General features: G+C 39.9%; 1 protein-coding gene across 7 annotated transcripts in view; it reads right to left on the reverse strand.

Moving 5' to 3' along the window:
• The window catches only part of MEIOB (meiosis specific with OB-fold), a 29,927-nt gene extending 18,280 nt beyond the window's left edge, over positions 1 to 11,647 (reverse strand). For 4 of the 7 annotated variants that reach the window (XM_032460127.1, XM_032460124.1, XM_032460122.1 and 1 more), the window contains exons 1-4: positions 11,491 to 11,618; positions 6,216 to 6,292; positions 4,559 to 4,616; positions 887 to 1,018 (exon numbers count right to left, since the gene is read on the reverse strand). In XM_032460127.1, coding sequence (XP_032316018.1) covers positions 887 to 1,018; positions 4,559 to 4,616; positions 6,216 to 6,284 — 259 coding nt within the window. In that variant the 5' untranslated portion in view covers positions 6,285 to 6,292; positions 11,491 to 11,618. Of the gene's footprint in view, positions 1 to 886; positions 1,019 to 4,558; positions 4,617 to 6,215; positions 6,293 to 11,490 lie in introns of all 7 variants that reach the window. The other 3 variants (XM_032460123.1, XM_032460125.1, XM_032460128.1) reach the window with 3 other exon arrangements.
• Positions 11,648 to 21,213: the final 9,566 nt, after the last annotated feature.

Raw genomic sequence — 21,213 nt, forward strand, 5'->3', positions numbered from 1 at the left:
TTGTCTGCCTTCACAGTCCATATGTTCAATTACCTTTTTATTCAGTTAGAGAGATATTACATATAATCCTGAAAGTTAATAACACAAGGCAATGTATGACTGGATGCTAAGTAACTAGTATGCATAAGAGACTGCTTGATACTGCAGGATTAGAGAGGAGTAGTTTAATTGTCTGTATTACTCTTTCTCATCTTTTTTTCTACACAAATAGAACTGGTATACATGCTTTCTTGTTTCTTGTATGAAGCTAGAGCTGTTAACTATTGAGTGACTAAATTTTACACTCTATATCAGGCACAATACCTCATTTAACATTCATGAGAATCTACAGAGTATTAATTAATAGTTAAGGCCCAACAATATTAAGAAATTTTCTCAAAGCCACAATGTAAATAAATACTGATACTTGGATTTGAATCCAGATCCATCTGTTTTCAAAGTCTTGCTCTTTTTATTATACTACACTGTACCATCTGAGGGATATGGGGGTGGGTAGAGGATACAAAAGATTTGGTATTTTAGACTAAAAGTAAAGTTTCTTAAAACCCCACTAAAAATTTAAGTATCATCTTTTATCAAAATCTATTTAGCAACCCTATTATATGTTTACAGAAAGATAAATGATTAGAGCCACAATAGGGATTGATGCAAAGTGAAACAGAAATAAACCAAAGATCATAGAGCTACCTAGAAAAAATATGTGACTATCATGTATGTATGTTTCAACTAAATGCTGAATGCCTTGTGTTATGCTCTTAACACTTGATTTTTTTTTCTGATAAGGTTCTTGAGAATAAGAATTGTATCTTATTTCATTTTGACTCCTTCAGTGTAGTTACCACAAACAAATCATGGGATTAATACTCTAAGAGAACAGTTTACTTACCGCACTCACCAACCCTAAAGCTGTCAGAAAGTGATCTGATGTAGTCTCTGTTGCCCCAGGATGTTGCATTTACAAAATGAGTCACTGAATCACGAATGGTGAAACTGAAAGTGTACCTTTCTGATCCAATATCTAAGGGAAAACCAATGATTTTATTTTTCAAATGAACAGTTTTACTTAAATTTTGAACAAATATGATTCTGATGATAAAAACACTCAAACACATGGTATAAAATATTATTTCAGATATAAATTCTGTAAGTTATACTTTTATGAATTTCAAAGCTGTCAAAGTAGATAACTGACCTCATTATTTTTTTTTAACTGACCTCATTATTGACTCCTCTGTTCCCTTTCCCCAGTTATCTATATATTTGGAGGGAAATGACATGTAGGCTTGAACCATCCATATATTAGCATAGATTCTCCATTTCTCACTGACTGTTGTCTTAACCTAAGTCATAATTCAGATCTTAATTATTTCCAAACAAATAAATGTGTGCTACTAAAAGATACCACTAGGGGTCAGCAAGTACTTCTTTTCCCCAAATAAAATTTCTTTCTGTTTTTGCTAATTAAAAAGGCATTACAAAATAGTATGGCACAGGCACAAAAGAGACACATAGATCAGTGGAACAGAATAGAAAGCCTAGAAACAAACCCATGCACTTATGGTCAATTAATCTATGACAAAGAAAGCAAGAATACACAATGGAGAAAAGAGTCTCTTCAATAAGTGGTGGTGGGAAAACTGGACAGCTACATGTAAAAGAATGAAGTCAGAACATTCTCTAACACTATATACAAAAATAAACTCAAAATGGATTAAAGAGCTAAATGTAACACTGGATAACATAAAACTCCTAGAGGAAAGCATAGGTAGAATATTCTTTGACATAAATTATGGCCATATTTTATAGGATCCATTCCCTAAAATGAAGGAAATAAAAGCAAAGATAAACAAACTGAACCTAATTAAACTTAAACGCTTTTGCACAACAAAGAAAACCATAGACAAAACAAAAAGACAACCTACTGAATGGGAGAAAATATTTGAAAAATATGACCAATAAGGGGTTAATATCCAACATATATAAACAGCTCATACAACTCAATATCAAAAAAACAAACAACCTGATTAAAAAATGAGCAGCAGAACTGAATAGACATTTTTCCAAGGAGAAAATGCAACATGAAAAGATGCTCAACATCACTTATCAGGGAAATGCAAATCAAAACCACAATGAGATTATCACCTCACATCTGTCAGAATAGCGATCATAAAAAAGAACACAAATAACCAATGTTGGTGAGGATGTGGAGAAAAGGAAACCCTTGTACACTGCTGGTGGGAATGTAAATTACTCCAGCCACTGTGGAAAACAGTATGGAGGGTTCTCAAAAAACTAAAAATAGAACTACTGTATGATCCAGCAATCCCACTTCTGAGTATATAACCAAACAAAAACAAAAACACTAATTCAAAAAGATACATGCACCCCAACGTTCATAGCAGCATTATTTACAATTGCCAAGACAAGGAAGTGTCCATCAACAGATGAATGGATAAAGAAGATACAGTATATATACAAAATGGAATACTACCCAGCCATAAAAGAATGGAATTTTGTCATCTACAGTGACATGGATGGACTTAGAAGGCATTATGCTAAGTGAAATAAGTCAGACAGAGAAAGACAAATACTGTATGATATCACTTACATGTAGAATCTAAAAAGTACAGTAAACTAGTGAATATAACAAAAATGCAGACTCACAGATATGGAGAACAAACTAGAGGTTACCGGTGAGGAAAGGGAAGGAGGGAAAGGCAGGGTAGAGGTGGAGGGAGTGGGAGGTACAGACTATTAGGTACAAAATAAGCTACAAAGATATACTATACAACACAGGGAATATAGCAAATATTTTACAATAACTATAATGGAGTATAACCTTTAAAAACTGTGAATCGCTATACTGTACGCCTGTAACATATTGTATATCAATTATACTTCAATTTAAAAAGTTAAAAAATAATACAACCTAATGTACAAATGCACATTATAGATATCTATTGAACTGTTGTTAGCACTTACCTTTGGGTTGGGGACTGGGATTGGAAAAGTTGGGGAATAAATAAAGAATTTCACTTTTCAACTCTATGACCTCTGTATGGCTTGGATTTTTATGAAAATATATTAATATGTTATATGTGTAATATTTCTTAAAGTCAGTAAGCGTATCTTCTCCAAAAAATGAATACTGTACCATAATTATAAAAGGTTCCCTGCCGTCATAGTCTGACAGGTGAAAATTATATTTCATTGTTGTAATTTTAGCATATATTTAAGTCTTGATCTTTTTCTAACTCATATATTTTAAGTTATTCCTTTTACAGCTGAGAAAACAGATAAATAGAATTTCTAAAACTATTCAAATGGCAATTCTGATCTAAAATTAATTATAATGAAGTAAAGTGAAGACACAAATGAGTTGGGTGGGAGATGATATCTTTGTTATTTACCTCAAAAATAACAACAGAATATTATATAAGATAAAATAAAAATAAAGGTACCTATTACTCTATCGTGAATCAATTAACACAGCCACAATTACTCAGGTGATTCAAACAAAATTAATGTCTTCTGTCAAAACTATTGGCTGGCTGATTAGAGTTCTGATTCCCTCAATCTGTATAGAAGCATTTATACTGTACACTTCAGTAAAAATCACTGACAGTTTAAAAGCTAATAGTAGTGAATTGCTACTTTTGGCATTCTATATCATATCTCTGCATGTAAACTACAAAAGTTTGAAGGTCAGTTGATTTTAAAAATCCTATTTTAGTCTTGGATTATGTTTCCACAGTCCTAAAACTCTTGTACAATTCAAGTAACTCAATCAGAACGACTAAGCCAAACTTAACTGTATTTTCCACATATGAAAGATGGTTTTTTTCCACTGAATTGTCTGGTTGTTTGAGTAACTACACAGATGCTGTTGCCATACTTCTCTCCCTCAACACTTTCAAGACCTTCCTCATGACCTTGGAAATCCCTTCCTCCTTATCACTTTCTGTCTTCTATGAGATTTACCTGTGTACTTATATCTCAGGCTGATAATGATAGTGAACATGGAGGTCTTACTGGGGGTTACACACCCTAACATGTATGAGCTCATTTAATTCTCATCCCAGCTTTATGTACCCGGATTTCACAGCTGTGCATAGGACAGATCTCTGATGACTCAGCGACTAATTGAGCCCAGTCAGTCTAGCCCCAAGTCCATCCTCTCAGACACTGTGATATTCGAGAATGATGAGAAGAACACAACTTCTCTGTTACCTTTACACTGGGTTTTACACAGGGGAGGTGCTCAGTAAATACACGTTGATAGACATTAATGAGTTGGCCAATTTAACTAGCTATTTTGGTAATGTATACACAGCCTTTAAAATCATGTTTGAGAAATACAAAATAAAACCATTAAAATGATTTTAATGCCCTCAAACATGTGGCCTTAAATCAAGTACTTTACCATGCAATAGAGAACATGGCCATTGCTCTTAAGGAGTAAAACAGGCATGAGAAATTTAATCACTTAAATATACTTTGTTGGAGTCATAAGCCACAGTTGATGAAAAATGAAGCAAAGAGTTAAATAGAACTCAGCTTTTTCTGTCTGGAAAGCCTTTGACATCTGTTTTCCCAATAACTATGCCAATTATTTTCTGAAAAACAAAAAGGTTATAGAAGACGAATATTAAACACAGATGTAGATGGTAAATTTAATTTCATGGACTTGCTATATTTTACTAGCTCTAACAAACATTTTTGACTAGGAACCATTTAAATGTATTTACTCCAGACAAACATCCAAAAGAACTTCATAAATGTTCAGTTCCACAAGGAATAGTACAAAGTAGTAAGACAGTTAACTGCTATTACAAATAAAATCATTTAATATTAGTATGTTTCTACTTTATTTTCAATCACTAGGTGGAGCACAGTAACTGCCCTAAGCTATCAGTCCTCACTGAATTCATTCAAAGCACATGTATAATGCAATTTAATTTGCCATGGTCTTCAAAGCTTTCTTTTATATAGGGTTTTCTAACAATCCACATTCAATTACTTAGCTTCTTAATCCAAACATGCTGGACACTAATACAAATTAGATTGTAACAAAACTTGCATATTGCTGCTAATAAATCTAAGCTGTAAAGTCCTAGATCTTAAGCCTTAAAGTTATTAACATGTCCTTAAAATTTTTTAATTCTCTTTAGTGACTAACAAAAATTAAATATTTTAAAAGTGCTTTAAGAAATAAAAATAACTGCCTTTTTTTGAAAGGATGAACTTATATCACCAATTCTAGCAACTGATTTAACCTTGCAATAATCTGTTACGTTTAAAATACATTCAAGCTTTTAAGACCACCACATCCTAACTGAGCTGTTAGCTAGTCTTACTACATTTAGACACACTGCTATTTCTTTAAATTCCAAATGCATACAAATCTCATTGAATTTTGTTGGGAAAACAACTAAGGGAAATACTGAGTAAAATTTTCTAACTGAAGAAGCAATTAGTGAATAGTTTATCTTTCAAGAAAAACTATAACAGCAATTATTTTTAACACTAATAAACTTTAAATTGCAAATTATTAAAGTTATATATAAATTTATCTCATTTTAAGAAACCTGATTTGCAGATTCCAAATGTAAACAGCAGACTGCTGGAAAGGTAAGGGAGTAGATAATTGCTTTACACATTAAGTTCTTCACCTTATGATTCCACCTAGATTTCTTTTAAATAAATAACAGTCTTGGCATATTTGAAATGACTGAATTCCCTGCAACCCGTCTCCCCAAAATGAATTTTCACATAATCATTTCAGAAATATACCTGTTGTGTAACTTCACGTCCTAAAAGCAGCATAATGGCAAGTATTTCAGTCTATAACTTGGACAATTTGATTAGAAAATAGATACTACTAAACAAAAATGTTTTAATTTTACAATGCTAAATTTGAGTTGTTGTTAAATATTTAATTAAAATAATACAAATAAACTTTTGATCAGTTTTAACGAACACTAGTCATATCTACAGTCTCCTGCTCTATAAGAAAGACTAATTTTTATTTAGTTGGCATAAATACAAAGAAGCTTAGGAGCATTTAACATCTAACAATCACACTAATGCAATGAGATCTGTTTACTTGTCAATTATACAAGCACACGTTGAATGAATCAATAATTTTGACATAATGTGATATTACCACCTAAAGTTCCGTTAGAGAACTGAACCACTACACCATTGAAACGTACCAGATTAGCCATATTTGGATGAAGACCTGAAAGTGCAGTGAAGTTCTTTGATACAATGGAGTTTGCCATTCTTTAATCTGCTTTTTAGAAAATAAAATTTAGATGGATTAATTAAATAACTGAACTAAACTGAAAAATTCCAAGATTGAAAAAAGAATTTATCTAGGAAAGTACTGGATATTTTATTTATTCTTTAGGAAAACTTTTTATTACAACAGTGAAATATAAGTTAATACAAATTCAACCAGTAAAAAAACCTGTTTCAAAACGTCCTTTTTTAGTTAATGATATAGTTTAGTGAATGATATAGTTAGGTTTCAATTTTTAAGTTTCACTTTAAAAAAAAACAACTTGCCAATGTTTGGGCACTCGGCAAATTTAGAGTTTCAGATGAGAGATGATTCAATGGCACATCTGCAGATTTAAATATTTATTACTGTAAAGCCTATTTTAACTTTTGTTTTGGTTGTTTGTTTTGGGGGCTAATTAGGCTTATTTATTTTTAGAGGAGGTACTGGGGATTGAACTTAGGACCTCATGCATGCTAAGCATGTGCTCTACCACTTGAGCTATACCCTCCCCATCTACAAAGACTACTTTAAAAAGCAAAGCAAAACTCTATTGTAATGCTTCAAATCATGCATTTAGTTACACTGTGTGTGGGGATAGGTGGTACTTTACCCTCACCTCCAGATCGTAAGCTCTATGAGGGCAGAGGTGGTGGCTTCTTACATATTACTTGTGTGTGCATTCCAATACTACCTTGCACAGAAAAAGCACTCAGTAAATATCAAATGAATGCAATGGTGGCTTGCACTTCAGTATCATCACTAGAAAAGGTTTTAGTGTAGTAACAACTGTCAGCTACACCAAACTAGCAGATTTACTCGATTTCACTTCTTACCACCAGGCCCCTTTAATGGTAAATGCCCTCAACTACAGGTTTCACTTTCAGGACATGTCCTATAACATGAGTTATGTGTTAAGTCAGTAAGACTATGGAGTTAGTCAAATATGATTTTGAATTCCAGCGCCACCAGTTTGTAGTCAAACGTTTTGACATTACTGAGCTTTAATTTCCTCATCCATAAAATATGGATAATATCTACCTTACAGGGTTGTTGTGAGAATTCAAAATAATGTACAAAGTGCCTAAATGTTCACAGACTCTAGATAGATGAGACTAGTGCTCTTCGTTCTTATTCAATGTAGCAGTTTCTGTGTTCAAGCAAGCCACAATAAACAACTGGGAGTGAAGCAGTGTTAAGTTCCTACTCATTCTTTGGCCTAGTCTGATCTGGTTCACTATGCACTTTCAGTCTCTGAAACACTTGCCAAACCTTGACAGATTTGTTCATTCATCCATCCACTCAACAAACTTTATTGAGAGCCTGTCAAGTGCTAGACACTTTAGGTTAGAGAGGATGAACTATTCATTAGCTAGATTTTGTGTAAAAACACTACCCACCTACATATTAAATGAGTTCTTCAAATTTTTACCCCTTAACATCTCTTGGTGGTTTAGTTATTGACTTACATGACATCCCATGAACTCTCTGAAGTTCCTTCACTTTCCACTATTTTTCAAAATATATGGTGATTGCTTTAGTGTCTGCCTCCAAAAAATAAAAATGACAACTTGCTTATCAACATGGACATTTTGAGAAATACAAAATTAACATGAAATAAAGAGCTCAATATGGTGATACAGAGACTATATCATTCATCAGTGACTACTGTCCCTTCTACTTTCCAAATATATTTTAAATATGTCTCCTTGTCTCCATCTCCAGTGCCATCCCCTCAGCCCAAGGCTCAGTCATTTCTCATCTGGAGTACTGCAATTACCTGGTTTTATACATAGTTTATTTATGTATAAAACCACCTGCAGGTTGAGTGTCTGATATGTATCAAGCCCTACATCAGGATGGGGGGGTGGGGCCTCAGAGAGGAGCAACAAAAACAGAGGCCCAGATGTGGGACTAGATGTGTACAGCCTCAAGGCCACTGGCCCAGATACTTGACAAGGGTAAAGGGAAACAGGAGTTGGTGGTGGAACTAGTCCAGTTAAGGTAATATGGTGCAATGTCTCAGGTAATAGTTGTGGAGTCCCTGTGATGAGGTTGGCCCTGCATTACAGACACTAGATACACCATGACCATCTCTGACAGCCCTCCAACCCAGGTCTCCCAAATTCCCTTTCCTGAGCTCTAAGCCCTCCTCCTATTTTTGAATGGCGACCTCCGGTCTGGACCAGAGCCCAGCCTGACCTGGCCTGTTCCTCCCAGGACCTTCCTGGTCCTTTGCTTTAGATTTCATGAGGGCATGGTAGGGCTCAAGCCCTTCATGCTCCTACTGGCTGCAACTTCCCTCCAGAGGAGAAAGCTGCATTGCATGATCCTTACTCTTGCTGTGGATCTGGCACAAGAGAAGGGGATTCTGGACCCAGAGGATGAAGACACACTGTGAGCTACTGCTCTGAGAAGGTGTCTGGCCTACAGGTTTAGTTCAGGGTGCCAGTAAGACACTTACGGAAAACTCTACCAACTTTCTGATTTTGAGGTCATAGTCTCAAATTCTGAGTAGGTCAGTTAGTCAGTTTGAGGCCTGGGCCTGGGATGGAAGAATTGGGGTTGAAGAGGACAATTGTCATAAATTTGGGACTTTTTTCTCCAGGGCCAGGAAGGGCTGCGTGTGTTTGTGCCTCCTGTGTGTTCTCTTCATTCCTGTCAGTACAATTATTCATGGGGGCCTGTGTGCCAGGTACTGGGCTGGTACCCTGGAGCTACCTCAGACTCTGCTATCAGAAAATTCTACTACCGGGGCGGGGGTGGGGTGAGGGTAAAGCTCAGTGGTAGAGTGCATGCTTAGCATGCATGAAGTCCTGGTTCAATCCCCAGTGCCTCTGATAAAAAAAGAAAGAAAGAAAGAAAGAAAGAAAGAAAATTCCATTATTATCCACTCTGTCAACATTAACACTTCCTCTCGTTCACTGCCCAGATCCAAAATAACCCTCACCAGGTCCTGCCAATTCTCCTGATTATCTCTTGAATCTGACTGCTTCTCCCATCTCCCTGACATTACCACTCTCCGCTTTCACTTTTGCCTCCTCTATCTCATCTCCACACAACAGAGAATTCTTTAAAAACTTAGATTTTGTCTCTCCCTCGCCTAAAACCCTTCCCAAGTGCACACAATTAAATCCAAACTCTGCTACAGCCTTTTAACGCCCAGCTGATCTGGTCTCTGCCCATCTCTTCCTCATTTCACATCACTCTCGCCTTGACAACCATGCTCCAGTCACCCCAGCTGCTCTCTTTTCATCAAATGGGACCTGGGGCCTTGGCTTACACAATTCCCTCTTCCTTGAGCATCCTCCCCAGTTCCACCCTCAGATCTTCCCAAGACAGGCTCTTCAGTATTCTTTGCGTCTCAAAGAGAATACTTTGCTACTTCTCTCCCTCAAGTATCCCCCAGCCTCTATTCCCCGTCTCAGCATTCCTAATTCATAATTGTTGCCTGTGTGCTGTCTTTCTCCTTCATTACAGCATAGGGTCGATGACAAAAGAGCTAAAGCATTCGCTCTACCACTGAACTATACCCTCCCCCCACTTCTTTTTTCCATGCACTCTTCTTTTAATTGAGATACAGAGTCACATGCAGTATAAATAATAATACAGAAATCCCTTGCCCCCTTTTGTGTCCTACAGTGCCTAGTTACTTTAGTACCTGATGCACAGTACATGCTGGCTACTTGCTGCCTAAATTAATCAATGAGTTGTAAAATCAACCTGATTTATAATTTGAGAATAACATTGCTACAATTAGCTTTTTGGATAAACAGAATTTTGGTTAACAGCTAATTTTACATTTATAACAAGCATTTAAATTATGGAAACAAGTACAGTTTATATCCTGCTATTCTAGATGATGGAGCTTCCAAAAACCTCAGCAATGATGTTCCTGTAATTTTCTATTTTATTCTAAGAACTGTGCCGGAGCCACTACAGAGAAGTCCTCTTTATGTGACCATTTCATACATGGAAATCCCCCCAAACATCCATCACAAACCAAAGATTTTTTTTTAAACAAACCTTGACAAAATTGGTCATTTCCTGTAAAAGGGAACACTCATTCTGTTATCTCTGTAAGTCCAGTTCAAAAGGGTAGGTTTTACTGCTTCAATGGGAACTCAGCAAATTCTGCATTTTGAAATTCTAGCTGACTTCCAAACACTCTGGGGTGTCCATAAGATAACTGGCCAACTGGTCATCACACTGGAGAATTCCCCAGCATGGGGACAGAAGGGCGCTTGTTAGTAACTTTTCAAGGTAGCTTCAAATTTTCTAACTAAACTCTGCTTTGGAAAAAAAAAGAAGAACAAAAGAAAGAAAAACGAAAAGAGAAATGCATGACTTGCATTCAAATACAATTTCCCAAAGTTTGTAATTTCATGTCCTCCTCACACTTTGCACCTCATAGATGAGTTCAGCACTTGGCAACAGGGATTGAAGAACTGTGCCTTTTCAACCCAGCGGTGAAATGCGACTCTCAATGGTTTTAAATGTATTCTGAAGATTCCAACTCTATGACATTCTGGAAAAAGCAAAACTATAGAGAGCCGGCGCACCATCCGAGGTTGCCCAGAGTAGGAGGGTGAGGCATGAGTGGTGGGTAGGGGGTTTCTAGGACGGTGAAACTGCTCTGAAGGCTCCTGTAACCGTGTATACGCGTCCTTACTCATCTGTCAAACCCACAGAATGTCCAACACCCAGCCTGAACCCTAACGTAAGCTAAAAGCAGTCTCTGGGGAATTCACTTTGCGTCACTGCAGCATGTGTGTGCATATTCCGCGTTGGTTACACCTGCCTGTTTACACGCACTGCGCTCTACCTAGACGTCCACACTCTATGGTATTCTGAGCGTTTCTACGCGTCCCTGTCCCCGAGACCTGGACAAGAAGCGGACGTCATCCGCCCACTTCGCATCTGGGCGTGCGGGCGTGTCCTACAAACCCCGCCCCGCCGGCTTCCCCAGCACGAGGAGACCGGGTGACCTGAGAGCCGGCAGAGACCCGGGACGCAGGGCCGGGGTCTCAGCGGGCTTGCCTTCGCCACCGCCCCACCGAGCTCGCGGGCAGCCGGGATGGGAGGCCGCCTTCACCGCCCACGCCGTGGCCCGGAAGCCCGCCCTCAGGAGCTGATGAGAGCCCGCCGCCCACTGCCACCCGGCTTCACCTCAGCCGCCCGCGCCGGCTGCTCCCAGGAGCGCTCACCCGGCCGAGACGGTGCTCGCACCTGGACAAGAACCCGCCGCACAGAGGCCCCACCCCGCCGCCTCGTCAGCGGAGCCTGCGCTCGGCAGCTTCTCCACAGAGAACTCGGTCCACAGCCCAGCCGCGCGACAACTGCCGCGCGACCGTTAGCGCAGGCCCCGCCCCGCCGCGCGCCGGTGCCGCCCCCGAGCTCCGCCCCGCCCCGCCCCGTCCCCGCCGACCTCTGGCTCCGCCCCCGCTCCGCCCCCGAGCTCCGACTCCACCCATGCCCTGACTCCGCCCTCCGTCCCGCCCCCGGCCCGTCCCAGAACTCTGTCTGACTCCGCCCTCGGTCCTGCCACTTTCCCTCCCACCGCCTTGAGGGACCCAAGCGTCTTTATTAAGTCCAGGTCGTGGGGAGCAAGACTCGGGGAGACTGGGCGCGAATGGTTCCCCGTTTCTTTCCTTTCCCGGGGGCCCTCTCCTGTCCTCCAGACTCGAGGGCCGTCCGGGGCTAAGAACCAGGCGCCCAGGAAGATGCTGGGGATCGTTTCTGCTAGAACTAGGCAGAAGTGCTGGAGACGTTGCTATAGAAAGTGCAGCAGCTGAATACACAAGTACAAACGAGTGCTGGTGAACCGGAGAAATCTGGAAAAAACTATGGATGTGTCCACCTCAGTAACTCGGTTGTGATCTTGCAAGCTGTTTTGATTGGGGAAAAGTAGATCAAATGTAGCAGGGATTTCTATATTATTACTTATATTGCGTGCGACTCTATCTCAATTAAAAGAGCGCATGGAAAAAAGAAGTGGGGGGAGGGTATATATAGTTCAGTGGTAGAACGCATGCTTAACATGCATGAGGGCCTGGGTTCAATCCCCATTGCCTCCATTAAGAAAAATAAATACACCTAATTACCTGACTCCCACAAAAACTTTTTTTAAAAAGGAAGAAAAGAAGGGTGCATAATTGCTGATAAGGCTCTTAGAAGGAGAATGGGTGCTGGATGCAGACTTTGGTCACCTGCTGGAGAAGTGTGAAGAAAGGCCAGTCTGCTAGATCAATTACAATATTTTCCTGCTGGTACTATTTATATATAGATATACACTACATATATTATTTGATGTGCTAAATATTGGACTTCGGCGTACCTGACAAAACATTTGCCAGCTTTTTACCATTTGGAAATCTTTTTCATCTAAGGACTTATAAACTAATTTTTGATAATAGAGTACTAATCAAGGGCAAATAAGTTAAGATCCAACAACTAAATTCTTTAAAGTTGTCACCAACTACTGTCCACATGTAGCATTATTTAAATTATTGAACTTCCTTCTTTAAAAGGAAGAACAACTTTGGTACTTATTACACAGCCATATACCACAAAAGAAAAATAGAACACTGGAGACAAGTCTTATGTTGTTATCACAACATAGTTTTTATTTTTCATCCTTTGTTATTTTTTAATTTCTCAAGTGATATGTGAAAGCAAATAAAGTACCTGCATTCCCACCATTTAAAATTTAGTAGAGAAGGCTTTAAAATTTTTTCCATAGTCCTCTCCAGTTTTTGTCCTTAAAGGAGCATATCTTGGTCTTTCCAAAAGAATGAACTGGCATTTTAAGTCAGTTCTGAAGAAAAAAAAGTATAGAAACAATTTGCATGCATTTTTCATTTGAATCTCAGTAGGGGAATAATATTTTAAATTTTTGTTTGTAGTTTTTCATATTAATTTTCGCTGAAAGCTATATAAGATTAAGCAAGTGTAGTCATCTTTACCAGGACACAACAGGCTTTTCATAAGATATGTTGCTTCAAAACACAAGCCTCAAAGAATTGGATTGTTTGATGTTAATAATGAAATTGAGACCCCCTCCCGCGTTCTGTAAAGAATTTATTTCTTCCATTTTTGTGTAGCAATTCTGTAAACTTGCTTTGTTCTTAACAATAGAATTGACTTGTCAATACATTTTGCATAGATGTGGACAGACGCAAGGACAGGGAATGCCTAGCTTTGCCACTTGATGTAGAAGTCAAGGGTGAGTGAACAAAGGTCAGTGCTGAAATAGCTTGCATGTCTGGCTAAAGAAATGGTATAAGGGTACACCCGTCACCTCCCCAGAGCATGCCAGCTGTCAGATCATCTAGGGGCATGTCACAAAGAGGTGACAGAGAAAACATACAGTAATCAACTTTACACATACTAACCAGTAGGAAGAAAGTGACAATTATTTTAATGCATTACAGGACCACCTTTTATTTATTCAACAACAAAGTAACTTTTCTAATGTTGGTCCTGTGATTACAGTATCCTTCCCAGGAGCTGCAATACTGACGACTCAATTATTAGTCTCACTCCCCAGTCCTTCTTCTGTCAAGGGACCAGCCAACATTTAAATAGATTGTAGATGTACTAACATTTACAGGTATTTGTGTAAAATTTTGCAAAAGTTTGTCTGGAGAAGAGGAGTGAAGTGACCCATGGAGAGGTTGGAAGAACTAGATAGGGAGATCAGGTTTAGGGTGAAAACAGCAATTTAAGAGCTGTTGGAGCAAACAAGAGGCAGAAACAGAAAAGAAAGAGTGAAAAGGACTTTGGTGGGAGCCTGATTCAAGAAAACTTGAAGTAACATTGGGAAAGAAAGAGTTTATGAAAAAAAAACAAAGCAGTAGCAACTCCAGAGTAGCCTGAGGACTGAGCTCAGGGATGTTCCATGCAAACTGCTGATTCAGGATGGAGCCCAGCAGAACCCTGCACCCCCCTCCCCAAGTACAAAGGCCCTTCCATGTCCCCTGCTGCTTGTTGGAAGAAAAGCTGAAGTCTCCCAGGCCTCCCTGAGTCACAAAAGAGCAGCTTCAAGCAGGTAACGATTAGGACAATAGTCACAGACTCTCTCTGTTGCACATTCCTGAGTTGTTTTACGGATACTCATGACATTGGCTGCTCCAACCTGAAAAGGACTGAATCTGTGACTAACAGAATTCCAGTACCTGGCCTTGAGAGAATGGGGTTAACACTATTGCTCATAAAAATGTGTCTCTTTTTGGGCATCAAAATAACGGTAGCTTGCTCTGCTCATATATGTAAGTGGGCAAATCAGTTTGTCAGCAAAGAGAGATTACAGACCCATGTTGACATCTTCCACTGGAGAATAGGGTGCCCTGTGTCGGCATGAAGAAGATACAGAAGACAGATCTTCACCCAGAATCCTGTAACTGAGCAGGACCCTATGGGGCCTTCCTGGGGTAGACCCCTCCCCCATATCCTCTTCTGTAGCTCATCTCTGAAGTACCCAGATAATAGTATCTGATGCACATTTCTGAGTTGTTTTACAGATGCTAAAACCCCCACCAAATGGAAGAAATTGACTACTTGATGATGGTGGGCACATAACCCCCAGATCTACATGGACCTAAGGTTTAATAATGTTAACCCCCGTGACACCACCCTGCTACCTCACTGTCAGCCAGTCAGAGAATTGTGCATGAGCTGTGCAGATGCCCTAGGCCACTCCTTCCTCACCTTGCCTTTAAAAATTCTTCGCTGAAACCCTTTGGAGAGTTCAGGGGGTTTTGAGCACGAGCCATCTGTTCTCCTTATATTGGCACCTTACAATAAACGCTGCGCTTTCCTTCACCACACTCAGTGTCAGTAGGTTAGCTTTACTGCAGGCGGGTGAGCAGACCCAAGTTCGGTTCGGTAACAATCCCATAGCAATGGAATGATGTTCTGACAAGTGGGGATTTGTATGCAGCTTTCGGCAGGAAAAAGCTCTTTGCAGGAAAGGGTTCTCTGCAGGGGGCCCTTTTTGTCTTGTCATTTTAGCAAAGCTATATTATAACAAACCTTAAATCAGGTACTCCCATGCTCTACTCATCTCTGGCCCAAGCACACCTTTCCAATCTTTTGATCACACAATACCTTGCTGTTGGTTTTTTCCATAAATCAAAGAAGTAGGAATGAAGAATAAGTCATTAACAGATGACCAGATCTTTTTCTTAGCTTCCCCTTCAGTAATATCATGAACAAACTGTGTGAATAAGATAGCATCTAAAGAAGGTTCATAAGGACTCGACAAGCCTGCATGCAGTGGAAGATGGCGACCAGTCTGCTCTCCTATCTCAGTGATTAACTGAGATTATTTCCCCTTAAAAACTTACATGGCCAAGCAGAATCTGCAGTGTTGGATTTGGGACACCAGTCCATCTTCTCCCCCAGACTGCCAGCTTTCTGATCCAAAGCAACATTTTCCACTTCCACCAACACTTGCCTCTTGAATATTGATTTTTGAGAAGTGAGTAGCTGGACCTGAGTTCAGTAACAGGGATTCAGGGAGATGTGGGAGAATAGATCCCTTCTCAAGTCCAAGTGGCTCAAACAACAACAAAAACTCGATTTGTTCCATGAGCAAAGCAAATGAGAAGAGAAACATCAATGCTGGCAGACAAATGGAAGTAGTAAGGATCAAGACTGAACTACAAACTAAAACAGGAAAACTCATTAAGAGCCTGATGTATGAGCTGATCCATGGTAAACTAAAGTGAGTAATGAGCGGGGCTTGGAACGCAGCCACACCTTCATTTTATTGTGCTTCCCAGATATTGTGTTTTTCACAGATTGAAGGTTTGTGGCAATCCTGCATCAGGCAGTCTATTGGCACCATTTTTCCAGCAGCATTTGCTCACTTCATGCATCTGTCACATTTTGATAATTCTTGCAGTATTTCAAGCTTTTCATTATTATTATATTTGTATGGTTACCTATGATCTGTGATCTTTGATGTTACTACTGCTCCATAAAGGCTCAGACGATGGTTGGCATTTTTTAACAATATTTTTAAATTAAGGTATATACATCATTTTTAGACATAATGTCACTGCATACTTAATATAGACTAAGCTTAGTGTAAATATAAATTTTATATGCCCTGGGAAACCAAAAAATTCGTGCATCTCGATTTTATTGTGATAATAGCTTTATGGTGGTGGTCTGGAACCAAACCCAAGATATCTCCGAGATGTGCCCATAATCTGGTGCCTGTAGTCCATGCTACATATTTCAGTGTGTCCTTTTGATGCTCTACATGCCTGATGTACACTGAACCAAAAAAAATGTGTTGCGGGAAAGAGAAAGCTGGAGGAGAGAGAGGTCACGAGCACACAAAGCACCAGCTTCAGTTTTGGGGGGAAAAAATCTGGCTGCCCCCCAGCCTGCCCCACCGGAGGGTTACTCATGTGACCACATTAGGAAGAGCCCATCTCTCTGGAGGGCTGTCATGGGCCAGTTTCATCACAACTTATGTTAGACATGTATGATTTTTTTTTAAGCTTTCCTAAATTATTTCAAATGCCTTTAACCGGCTATCTTGCAATGAATCACGTCACTGACCTCAGGTTCCAGCTCCATGTTGCCACCCAGCTGCAGGCATCTCTACCCACTTGAGGGACCAGGTATAGCTAAGCTCAGTGTACCTAAAACTAAATCAGACACTCATGCCAGACCAGCTCTTCTCCTTCCAAGTGTGTCATAAATGTGCACCTAGTAACCCAGGCTCAGAGTCTCAAAGGTAGCCTTGAACCTTCTGCCCCACTTTCAATGAATCAGATGTCGGGTTCTGTTGCAGAAGAATGCGGCATGAGATGATGGTCACATCCCAAGTCTCGGGTGAGTCTCTGGGACGTACCACCAAGTGAGGTCCTTGACTTTGCGCAGGAAAGAATTCAAGAGCGAGCCATAGTAAAGTGAAAGCAAGTTGATTTAGAGAGATACACATTCCATAGGCAGAATGCAGACTGTCTCAGAAGGTAAAAGCGGCCCGGGGTGCAGGAGTAGTTAGTTTTTCTGGGAAAGGTAATTTCATAGGCTAACAAGTGGGAAGATTATTCCAATTTAGAGGAAGGGGAGGGGATTTCCAGGAATTGGGCCACTACCCACTTTCCCGCCTTTTATGGCCAGCCTCGGAACTGTCATGGCACCTGTGGGTGTGTCATTTAGTGGCTAAGGCATTACAATGAGCATATAATGAGGCTGAAGGTCCATGGGAAGTCAAATCTTCCACCATCTTGGGCCTGGCTGGTTTTAACCAGTATTTGTCCTGTCCTCAATGGCTGTGTCATTCTTTTAATGGTTGTGCCCTGTCCCCTTCCCTCCTATCTCAGTTCTGTTTTTCTTTGGAATAACCCTTGAAACTGCCCTGGTCTCCTGGTTTCTCCAGGAGCTCTCACCTGTCCCTGCTCCAGTCCCTCCTCCACCATCCCACCAGATTAAGCATCTCCCAGCTCCCATCACAGCATCCCCTACTGGGGAAACTTCAGTAGTCCCTATCAGGGGGCCCATATTTTTCTGTAAGGGGTCGTATATATAGGGTCCTGTGGGCCATATGGTCTTGTCAGAATGACCCATCTCTCCTGGAATAGTGTAAAAAGCACCCATAGATAATACCTGAACAAATGGGCATGTCTGGCCCAATAAAACTTTATTTACCAAACAGACAGTGGGACAAATTTGGCCCGCAAACCGTAGTTTACAGACTCCAGGATCAAAGTAACAATTTCTCAGTTTGGAATTCATCACTTTCTAGAATCTGGACTCAATTTAGAACTCTACCCTGTTTCCCCACCATTTCTCTAAAATATGCCCACTTCCCCAAGACTTTTATATAGGCAATAAATTTATGTCTAGAAATGAATTTCCCGCATGGCAAATATACATATAGTTTTACAGATACGTCACAACTACTGGTCCTGCAACAACAGAGTCTTTATTTCCATGTTTTTCATCATCCATGAGGTTGATGCTCATCACTTCATTGTTACTTCTAGAAAACATTTTTAAGAGCTACCTCACATGAAGCCACTCTACCATTGTGAATGATATCTACTACCCAAATAGGTTATCTTAGAGCCCCGATTACTCCCAACTAAGGTACAGGTGCTTGGGAAAAGCCGATTTGCACATCCAGCACTAGTTTCCTCCCTCTGGGTCCAAATCCCAGGCTTTGTTCTTTATTAGGTTTATTTTACATGTTTAGGAATTTGCTCAGAGCTCAATACCTTATCTGTTGTTCACAAGCTGGGCAAATGCTAAAGAAAGCAAGAGAAAACCTCCATTACAAAAGACACTTTTATTTTTAATTATCACTCTGAGAAAATGACCATGGAGATTTCTCAACGTGCTTAATTTCACTACATGTTAATCAGAGTTCTCTTATCAGCAGTTTTATCGCACAGTTGTCAAAAGTGAGAAAATAAATGGGGTTTAGGAGGAGCTAGCATGAATCGTAGAAACCAAAAGTCAGGCTGTTTGGTCAAAATCTCAGTTTTGCCACTAATTAGTTGTGTGGGTCAAGACTGTCTGAGCCTCCTTCTCCTTATCTGTCAAATAAAAGATTTGGACAGATCCAGTGGGACAGAGATGATACAAAAGTACAAACCCTGTGGGGAAATGCAGTCTATTTGTGCATGTCAGTGTCTTCTAGACTGATGCTTTTTGAGAGCCTGTTCATGTCAGAATCCTCCCATTACTATACCTTGCACATAGCTGGTGTTTGCTGAATGAATCTATCAACAGTCATGAATAATATTGGCCTCTACTATGGGGCAATGCTGAAAGTGGGGAGCAGCATCGTACCAGAGTGCAGAGGTTGCTGTGTGTGATGCGGGGGAGATCAGTAGATTTGTATTTTAGGACTTATTCAAGTTCTTTCTAGTCCAAACTTACTTTGTTATATGATATTAGATGGGTTACTCAACTTCATATAACATCACGTGACTCCTCCCTCCTGCATTTTTTTTAAAACTCATAAGCGTCATAGTTAGAGTAGACATCCCCATGAGTTAACAGATGGGAAATTACAGAAGGCTATATTCCATTGATAGCCATCACTAAAACGGGCTGCAAAATACTATAACTGGTATTCCTGGTTGACAGTGTTGTCACACGTTTCCTGGGCATGTCAAAGTATCCTTCCTCCTTAGAGCTCAGAAGGAAACAGCCTCAGCAGCGTTCCATGGGTGTCAGTGACCAAGCTCCATGCAGAGGACACACACAGGTCATCACTCGGGACATTCCTTCCCTCGGATTGGTTTTCTAACACTTTTAATATCTTTTTTTTTTTTTTGATCTCCATTGAATTGCTAAATGAGGTGAGAGGCATGGAAATGTGACCAAGTGATGAACGTTCCAACCTGGTGCCACAATCAGAGTTGTGAAGGAACTGTGACTGCCTTTGAAGTAGTTTAGGAACCAAGGTGTGATGGCGGAAAGAGGACCTTATGCAGTATTAAAAAGACATAATCCTGATATTAACAAGGGGAGTTGTGGGAAGGGCTAGGAAGTGGGATGGAGAATAGAGGGGAAGCATCTATTTCACAGGCAATGGAATCGTTCAAGTTGAAAAATGAGCCTTATCAATGAGATGACTTCACACCCACTAGAATGGCTGTAATTAAAAAGGCAGGATTGGGGGGGGGGTGGCACGTGGGGTATAGCTCAGTGGTAGAGCCTGTGCTTAGCATGTGCGAGGTCCTGGGTTCAACCCCTAGTATCTCCATTTTTTAAAAAAGGCAGACAGTGACAAGTATTGGCAAGGATGAAGGGAAGTTAGAACCTTCAGACACTGCTGGTGGGAATGTAAATGGGTGCACCTGCTGTGAAAAAGTCTGGCAGGTCCTCGGGCAGTTAAACATAGACTTACTGTCTGACCCAACAATTCCACCCCTAGATATCTCTCCAAGAGAACTGGAAACATAAGTCCACACAAAGTTGTATAGGAGTGTTCATAATTCATAATAACCCAAAAGTGGAAACAATCCAAATGACTGTAAACTAGATGGATATATACATTTAGAAATTATTTAAATGATCTACCGATATAGTGGAATATTACCTGGCCATAAAAAGGAGTGAAGTACTGATACCTGTTGTAGCAAGAAAGAGACCATTATATTAAGTGAAAAAAAACAGTCACAAAAGGACACATTTATATGAAATGACCATAATAGACAAGTTTTAGAGACCGAAAGTAGATTAATGTTTGCCTAGGATTGGTGGGGAGTGGGGAGTGGGGGAGTGACCACTTCATGGATTCAGTATTCTTTCAGAGGTGATAAAATGTTCTGGGACTAAATAGTGATAAAGGTTACACAACTCTGTGACTATACGAAAAAGCATTCTATTGCACACTTTAAGAGGAATTGTATGATAAGTGAATTGTATCTCATAAAGCTACTACTTTTTTTTTTTTACTAAACCCCAAATTTCATCATTGTTCCTGTCCTATGAGCCATGCAACTGTGAATTTCTTGGCACAAAATCCAACATTTCAAGTCTGCAGAGAACTTCCAGAAATTTCTATACCATCCTAAAAGTTCTGGTTTATGGAGAAGGTAGAGGGAAAAAGTACCCATGTATAACACATTTTATTATCTGTGTCTATTGTTATTATTATTATTTTTAATGAAGGGACTGGGGGTGGAGCCCAGGACCTCATGCATGCTAAGCATACACTCTACCACTGAGCTATACCCTACCCTATTATCTGTGTTTAAATTTGAGTTTCCCCAGTGTGAATTGTCTTTCAAGACACACCAAAGGTTTCTTTGTCATCTATCACTTAATTCTTAACCATTGCTGTGATGGGGAAGCACTGGATATAAGGCACAAAGTTCTGTTACAGCTGGTTGTTTAAAAGCAGTCAGCTTACTTAAAAAAAAAAAAAAAAGATCCTCGGAATTTGCACCACT

This window comes from Camelus ferus, chromosome 18, assembly GCF_009834535.1.
Source record: "Camelus ferus isolate YT-003-E chromosome 18, BCGSAC_Cfer_1.0, whole genome shotgun sequence".
Taxonomy (NCBI): Eukaryota; Metazoa; Chordata; class Mammalia; order Artiodactyla; family Camelidae; genus Camelus; species Camelus ferus.